This window comes from Sinocyclocheilus anshuiensis, unplaced genomic scaffold (genome assembly GCF_001515605.1).
Source record: "Sinocyclocheilus anshuiensis isolate Anshui unplaced genomic scaffold, SAMN03320099.WGS_v1.1 scaffold195, whole genome shotgun sequence".
NCBI lineage: Eukaryota > Metazoa > Chordata > Actinopteri > Cypriniformes > Cyprinidae > Sinocyclocheilus > Sinocyclocheilus anshuiensis.
In genome coordinates this window covers 1,125,126-1,133,988 of record NW_015548236.1, presented here as the reverse complement: position 1 = coordinate 1,133,988, position 8,863 = coordinate 1,125,126, and the positions used below count along the sequence as shown (strand labels likewise).

Genomic DNA, 8,863 nt, shown 5'->3' with positions numbered 1-8,863 from the left:
CAAAAGGTAAAAGGTAAAAAATATATATAATCGAAGTGTTATTTCAGGGTTTTGATATGTTCTTATAACTCTTATAAATCACTGAAACAAGCACTCTGACAAACAAATAGTCCCATGCCAGTGGGATAACAACATATGATTTCCTAAATTTCTAGAAAGTGCTCTATGAATAAAACTCAAAAAAGAAAAAAAAATAGATGTGCTGTGAAGGTAAATTACACAAAGTCATTTCTTTTCATATCTGTCATATTAAGTTCCTCCTTTGTCTAAAACGCAGCGTATTCTCTAACACAAAAGTTATGACTGTATGTTCACATAAATTGATAGTGGTCTGTGCTTCACTACAATACATTCTCCCCGCGCTGCAGTGTGTTGCGCAGCTTTGCCACACAGATTTTGATAGTTAGCTATAATAGATCAGGCGGTGTGCCAAAAGGACCAAAGGCTCTCTACGCTACTGTATTTTAATGTTGGTCATTATGGTGGTACTTGGAGAGCCAAATATTTTCTGAGGTGGTACTTGGGTGGTACAAAGTTTGAGAACCACTGTTGTATGGCATTTAAAAGTCGTCTTCACTATTTAGTCCTTCACTAATAAAAAAGGCAAGTTATTTGATCATGTGCAAGTGGAACCCAATAGACATTCCCGAAATGCATGTTCATTTTTCACTTCGGGCTTTTTGCTGAAATTATTATGCTAATGATATACATAATAGTAATGTAGTAATACATTTTCTCAGAGATTTGAATCCCACTGTAGTGGCGAAGTCTTGTAATTGCTGTGTAAATGCACGTACAGCCGTCTGATCAGCATTAAACTGTAAATACATCTAAAAGCATCTTTAATTGTTACAGCCTATTGTCATTTTATTCTAATTTATTTGATGTAAGAATTTAACATTAAAGATGACATACAAAAGGTAAAAGGTAAAAAATATATATAATCGAAGTGTTATTTCAGGGTTTTGATATGTTCTTATAACTCTTATAAATCACTGAAACAAGCACTCTGACAAACAAATAGTCCCATGCCAGTGGGATAACAACATATGATTTCCTAAATTTCTAGAAAGTGCTCTATGAATAAAACTCAAAAAAGAAAAAAAATAGATTTGCTGTGAAGGTAAATTACACAAAGTCATTTCTTTTCATACCTGTCATATTATTTAAGTTCCTCCTTTGTCTAAAACGCAGCCACTTCTGCTTCACCACCTTCCTGGACCCATGGTTGTTTTTTGCTATTGTTTGGAGTGTCTGGAGTTCGCTCCTTAAGGAGATGTACTGTGTTTATTATACCTACTCTTGGGTCTTGCTGTTTTTCCATGAAATTACATGGATTTAGCAGGTGCAGCGAATTTACAGGATTATCTCACTTGTCATGAGGCTTGTCTAGCTTGCCCAGATGAGAGCTGCTGGGCCTAGGCTTAGAACAGGGGTGGGGAACGTTGATCCTGGAGGGCCACTGTCCTGCAGAGTTTAGCTCCAACCCTGAAAAAAAAATACGTACCTGTATCCTTAAGACCTTGATTAGTTTGTTCAGGTGTGTTTAATTAGGGTTAGAGCTAAACCCTGCAGGGACACCGGCCCTCCAGGATCAACGTTCCCCACCCCTGGTCTAACACAAAAGTTATGACTGTATGTTCACATAAATTCATAGTGGTCTGTGCTTCACTGCAATACATTCTTCCCGCGCTGAAATTGATAGTGGTCTGTGCTTCACTACAATACCTTCTCCCTGCACTGCAGTGTGTTGCACAGCTTTGCCACACAGATTTTGATAGTTAGCTATAATAGATCAGGCGGTGTGCCAAAGGACCAAAGGCTCTGCTTTGGTACGTTAAGCCATTCATTAATCTGGCTGTTTGATGAAGAGAAAGAGATAAAATGTAGTAGAAATAAACATGTTAAGAATCAATAGAAGTGGAGGACTATTATGTTTTTTTTTAAGGACATGAAGCCGGATTCTTGATTTTTCGTTTTGTTAGAACAATTGAAAAACGAAATATGTGCCGTTTTTCATTTTTCAGATTTCAATATTAAATAAAAAAAAAAATGAATGATCGGAAGATACCCTGATTATTTACCCTTCGAATATCTGTTTTACTTAACACTTATATGTATTTACATTATTACTACTATTAGCAGAGAGAAACTCCAGTAGTAATTCCACTTCATCACGGAGAAGAAAAGGAGGCTCTGGCAAAAACAAAACAATCAATGGAACAAGCAGCAAGAAGTGACCACAGCTAGAGACCAATGATCTCTCAATGGACCACAAGGGATGAAAGAAAGAATCTGTCGTAAACGGTTGAAGAGAGGTAAAGCGGTTAGCTGGGTGATAGTGTGCAGACACAAGAAGCGGTTCTATAAACGGAGGACACATTCCAAACCACAAGCCTCTGTCTTTGCAATGTACAGTTGTACACTAGTTTTCATTTTCATAGCACTTGGAAGGAAACAATGATTTGTGGTATGCCAGGATTCTGGGAAATGACACAATGCACACTTTCCAGTGGCACTGATGTGGCTTTTATATGTTGGAAGCGTCTGAGCCAGTGAATGTTTTGTGATGGCCCTCCTAATGAAAGGAGCTCAATGCTGCCAGGCTTTCTGTAAAACGTTATGAGAGCGTTATTCAACTCAACTTATTTTTTATTACCAGTGTTGGTAATGCAGACCAAGCTCTCTCTTAAATTTTGCACATAGTTCTCCACTTGACCTGTAATCAGTGATTGTTTTGTTGACGCATACCTATGCATTGATCAGGGTACGAAATTTGATGCAATTAATTGTGAGCATAAAAACAAGCTCTACAATTGTGAAAAACCTTTAAGCGCTTGTTTTAATGCACTATGATCTTGGCACAAATGTTCTATTATCACAACCGTTTTTCAGTCATCTTATATTTGCTCTTTTAAATTAAAACTGCAGAGTGGTTGAAGGAGAGGCAGGTCATGACCTTTTGCATTAGGAGCTGTTGATTTACTTAAATGTAATACGATTCAGCTTTTTTGCCAACATGTAAAGGTGTTTTGGTGGAAATGGTGACATAATCTGTATGTTGTCATTTTTCTGTACTTTTATTGTTTTTGCTTGGTATGTTAACTTTTGTGGTAAGATTTATTCCTGTGTTAGTATGTGTGGGTGTGTGCATACATGATTTTATGTGTGAGGCCTTTAAATGACTTTGCATTTCTACATGCAATTTTTTGAAATCGTAATTTTTGTAAAACCTACATTTAGGATTTTGTGCTGTTTTTGTAGGCAGGAGTGTTTTTTTCCATGGGTTATTAATACTAAATGGTAGCATATGCTTATATTAAGGTACTATCACATTTTGTCTTATTTGTTTTCTACATTCTATTTTTCATGGACCAAATTGTTGAGCAATACCCAAGCTGTTAGTTATACAGAATTTTATATTTTACCCTAGAAAAATATCAAAGCCTAAAATAATTAAGGATCTGCAATTCTGAAGGTGACCAAAGAGAATTGCATAAAATGTGGTGTCTAACTTGATTCTGCCACAGCAGTGTTGTCATATCTAATTATTTCAGACCTTTAATGTGATAATCAGGAGCAATGAGGTGTTACCATTTTGTTTGAGATTTTTATCAGTGTATGAATGAATGGTTAAACTTGTCACAGATGTGAACCCCCTTGGGGGGGATGTTCTTTTCACTTTCTTAACACCCTTATACTGTATTGAGTAAAAATTTCAAATAAAATGCTGAATTGAAGTCTCTAAGTATGTAGTACAATTGTTTGAGTTCTTGAGAAAAATTATTCCTGTATATATTTTTTTAATCAAAATACAGAGCTATTGGTTTGTTTACCTTACTGTAAAAAAAAGTTCCTTCTCTCATTGGTTGTTAAACCAGGAGTGTGAAATCAGGTTCATGAAATATGACTTAATGGTTACGATCATGAATCTGATACAGTATAAACTTTTGATATATACATTTAAGAACGAATAGCTCCCTTTATAATTTATTCGACATGCCATATGTGAAATTAAAGTTACTTTTATTGTTGTTATTACTATTCATGAGAAAATAAGGTCTGTGATTAAATTCAGAATTCATGTTTGAGCTAATGACTGTGTAGTTTATCTTCTAAAACACAACATTAAATTATCTTCACGTAATGTTTTCCACAGACCTTATTTCACTCATAACCCCGTTCTGAAAGCCCCAGAAATTCCCGAGGGAATCTACGTTCAGTGTGGAGGACGGAACATAACATTGCATAATTGCACAGTACGTGGCGATATGCGCAAAGATTGCAACTCGCCATAAAACCAAGAAGAAGAGGGAATCTACGGCCGGTTGGCCTAACGTCAATTCCGAACGCATGTGTACATCCAAACTCCATTTCCCATAAACCCCAGCGCCGAAGTGGCTTATGGTATATTGGAGGGCTGCACTGTGACAGCAGAGCACCAAAAAACTCGAGAGAAGAAGACAGCAGAGCTCTATCCGGCGAAGCGCTACTGAGCAAACTCAATCTAGTTAGCCATGGCGGCGACAGGAGGAGGGAAAATCAGATCAAGAAGATACCACATCGCTTCAAAACCTTATGCCAAAGGCAAACAGGTAAATAAAACGAAACCCTAGTCGCCACGGCAAGGATTTTAACGGTTATTAACTTAAGCCGCACCGGTGTTTTGGCGGCGGGTTTTGTATTTGTAAAGCAGGAGACATTTTGAGGCCTGTTTCAGGCCTGTTCACGTTCCTCCAGCACACGGTTGCAACACTGTCACCGCAATACCGCTAGCTCATTTGACTGAAGAGACATAGCCGTTCAGTGAGGAAAATGCTCGAAATATGGCGTTAGAGAGGTGAAATTTGAATGTATTTCAATATTTTTAGACCGCCGTGTGAACGCGTTTCAAAACAATCCGTTAGCCGTTAGCTGCGGCTCACACCGGCGTCAAACAAGGATATTTAAATGTTAACAATTCTAACAACATTTACGTTAAACAGTATTCTAATGTTGTTGCCCTTTAAATAAAATGCTGTTTATACACCGAAACTCACGTCTCCCTTATTTTGTGCCGCTCAGAGGGTCTACATGTGGGTAACCTGAGCTTCACAGCACTTTTGTCCATGCTTTCTTTACTTATATTTCATGTGCAAGGCTTGAACTTGGGTAGAGATCAGTTGGATATGACTAGCGAGTCTGGTACATGTTTTGGCATAAATACGGAAAGCGCAGGTAGTTGTCGCACTAGGTTTGTCATCATGAAGAAAGGCGGGATGAGTGCGTGTCGTGGCGTGTTTTCAGAGGGATCTGTAACGTTAGCTCACTGGAAACACTCACATGCTGCTTTATGAAAAGAGAAATAGTGCAGCCAGTCTAACGCATGTTAATAGATTAATGTGCTTCTATGAGCCGACATTTTAATTAGTCTAAGTAATTTTAAACAAATCGTAAAGTATATTTTTATCATAACTTTAGCAATGTGAACTTTGCATTTATTTACATTACTTTGCATTTTGCGTGATAGAAGTACAATACTTGTGTATTAGGGAAATTAAGTTGCACAGCATTTATGTGATTTGACTTGAATACAAAAAAGTTTTGACTGACATGTTTATTTGCTAAACGGTTAATCATAATTTGTTAAAATGTACTTGTTTTATGCATATCTTTTTTATTTTATTTCTTCTGCATGTTGGCTATTAAATACATACAAATAATTTGTATTGACATGTAAAAGCATTGGTTGATCTCTAAATCTAAACCATTGTTTTTGAGTTGTCAAAATGTGGCAAAAAATGTATTTGTCTATTATGATCTCATGTAGTGATTTATTCTGGCATAGTAATTGGAACTAAGAAAGAACAGGGTATCTCTTTTTATGTTGCATTTACATGTTAAATCTAATTCTTTTACCCAAGGCAACTTAAATCATGGAAATACCCATATTTTCTGTTGACACTTTGTGCGTCATTGCACCTTGTTTTTCTGTCCACCAGTGTTGCATAAACTGCACACACTTGACTAGACATTTTTTCCTCCAAAAATTAGTTAAATTGAATGCAGTCATGGGTCAGCAGCGTGAAGAGCAGCGGGCTGAGCACACAGCCTTGTGGGGCACCTGTGTATAAGGGAAAGTGTATATTTTAGATGCTGTATTTGATTTTCTTTCTGATTTGTTTCACCTTACATTTTAAGTGGTCCTGTGATGTGGCATTTTTAAATGTGCAAATCTTCTATGCTGCACCTCACTTAATAGGTAATAAAACTGCATGTATAATACTGATTAAAAAGTGCTGTTTAAGAGCACAACTCCCTGCAGAACATCTTTTCCAAAGTGTCATGTCAGCTACATGCGTGCGTTTTAACACTGCAGGGAGAGTTGAGCTGGCAGGTGTTTTTATTGGATTAGATTAGATGACGTCATATAATGGGAGTATAAATTGTAATTAAACTTAAGTCATTGTTTTTCCTCTGCACTTTATCAAAGTCTGCTCATCCACACATTTTTGGTAGTATAGATAGGCAGTGTAGGGAATAACGCATTACAAAAATAATGCCATTACAGTAATCTATTACTTTTTGCTGTAATGCAGTAATATAATGCATTACTAAAAACATTTTGGTAATATTATACCTGTTACAATCTTAGTAATGAATGTTACAATTTTATTTTTTATTTTTTTATAAGTTTACCTTTACCGCAAAACATTCCAGCAGGACCAGAGAAAAAATTCAGTGGGTAAAATATTGTGTATTTTCTGTTGCTACAATACATGTGACACCGAGTCAGAGAAGAGAACGAATGTGGCGGACGAGAGCGCAGGCAAGATTAAGCAACGGAAATTAAATTGGTCTCTGTCTGCCATGCCGCTTGAACCCAGAGAAGTGAAGAGACTCGTGGCTGAGTATGTTGGGGAAGATATGTAGCTTCTGTTAACAGTAGAATCGCCAGCTTTTAGAAAGCTTGCCAGCAAAATCCACGTCAACAACGGCAGTGACAAGGAAAGGTAACATTGCTGACTGTGGTTCGTAATAGTCATGCACCACGAACCGGTTGAAAATCAGTAAAATTATGTGAAGATTCAAGTCGGTTGCGATGTTAAACGAATTGCGATACATTTAGGGTATGGGGGTTTATATTAGGGCTGTGCGATATGGACAAAAAAAACTATCGCGATTTCTGGTATAATTACTACATTTCCATGCCAATCCATGTTATTTTTTACTGCGAATAATGCGCTGTCACTTTCAGAGCGTGCAGCACAGCAGAAATAGATTCCGTGCGGAAATGATCTCAGCTTGACTGCTGCAGACGCACCGCTCCTGGAGCGCACTGCCGGACTGCAATCGCGTGCAGTGTGAACGCTCTGATCCGTTAACATGGGCACGGAAAAAAATAATAATGTGAACCTGGCGTTACGTTTGTATGCCCGCCTGGTCTGTTCTGTTCTCGTGCACCATTTAGGCGCGCTGCATTCTGATTGGTTCGGATAGCATACTGCGGGAGGTCGGGGGCGCGGAAAATCGTGCTATAAAGCGATTTAGAAATCGCGCATGCTCAAATCATGATTTTATGAGGATTTCGATTAATCGCACCGCCCTAGTTTATATGAGTCTATCTCTGAGGGGAACCAACTGTCTTCAGCAAAATTTATGGTATTTTCTTTTCAACTTGCCTCTGTATAATGCATATTAAAGTAGTAGCGCTGGTTTGTTTACTGGAGTAACCCAGGAAATGCCATATTGCTGCTGTTCCATAAAGGCTGATTTATACTTCTGCGTCGGACCTACGCCGTAGCTTATGCATAGACGCACACCCATACGCCGTAGCCTGACGTGCACCTCTCCAAAAATCTAACAGCGCGTCAATTCTACGCAGACCGCAAGCGCTGTGATTGGTCTGCAAGAACCCCTCCCTCCATATGTACTTGAGTTTTGTGTGTTTATGTGCACTTTAATATATTTTAATGTTACACCTTCTTATATAAAATAAAACAAAGCAAAGAACAAGTGTCTTATCATTTATTATACTACATGGCATTATACATCAGTAGTTGTCCGCAACAAACAATGTTGATCTGCCGTGGTACAAGTCCTTGTGCAGATTGAAAGAATGCCATCATCTCCTGTTCCGTTGTTGTCTTCTTTTTGTAGTTTTAAATAATGATTTGATATTTATTTGCCGCCGTCACAGCTATAATGCTTCTCCGACAAGCCGCTTCTTCTTCGGCTTTTGCAGTGGTACTGCGGGTTACACCAGCAACATGCCCGTGGACACTGCAGACTAGCGGTTTGCATGTGTACTGCACGTTGACGCGGACCACGACGCAGAAGTATAAATGAAAACTGACGCATAGCCTACGGCGTAAAGGCTATGGCGTAGGTCCGACGCAGAAGTATAAATCAGCCTTAAGCGCCAAGTCATACTTCTGTGGTTATTTTGGTGAAAGTAACTCAAAAATAATGCAAAAGTAGTGTAAAGCATTAAATTTTAGAGACAGTAATATTGCAATTTAACTAATTACTTTCAGATGAGAGTAACTAGTAATATATAATATATTACATTTTGGAAGTAACTTGCCCAACATTGCATTGATTGGCCATGCTGACCTTGGATGGTGCCATGTGTGCACTGTTGACAGGAAGTGACTTATGTTGCAACTCTGAGCTCATCTGTGAGGCCCCAGCCGTGCACACAGCTGGTTTCGTATGCTGAGTAGGGATGTAACGATTACCCGCGAGCCGATTGAAAATCGATTCAAATATGTGACGATTCAAATCAGTTGAGATGCTAAACAAATCGTGATTCATTTAGGTGTAGGAGTTTATATGAATGTATGTCTGAGGGGAACTTACTGTCTTTAGAAAAGTTTAGATG

The 8,863-nt window shown here is 38.1% G+C and overlaps 1 protein-coding gene across 2 annotated transcripts in view; it reads left to right on the top strand.

Moving 5' to 3' along the window:
* The first annotated feature begins 4,366 nt into the window (after positions 1-4,366).
* nup153 (nucleoporin 153) overlaps positions 4,367-8,863 on the top strand; it is a 23,605-nt gene continuing 19,108 nt past the window's right edge. Inside the window, exon 1 of one of the 2 annotated variants that reach the window (XM_016441917.1) lies at positions 4,367-4,595. In XM_016441917.1, coding sequence (XP_016297403.1) covers positions 4,518-4,595 — 78 coding nt within the window. In that variant the 5' untranslated portion in view covers positions 4,367-4,517. The remainder of the gene's footprint in view (positions 4,596-8,863) is intronic. The other variant, XM_016441918.1, reaches the window with a different exon arrangement.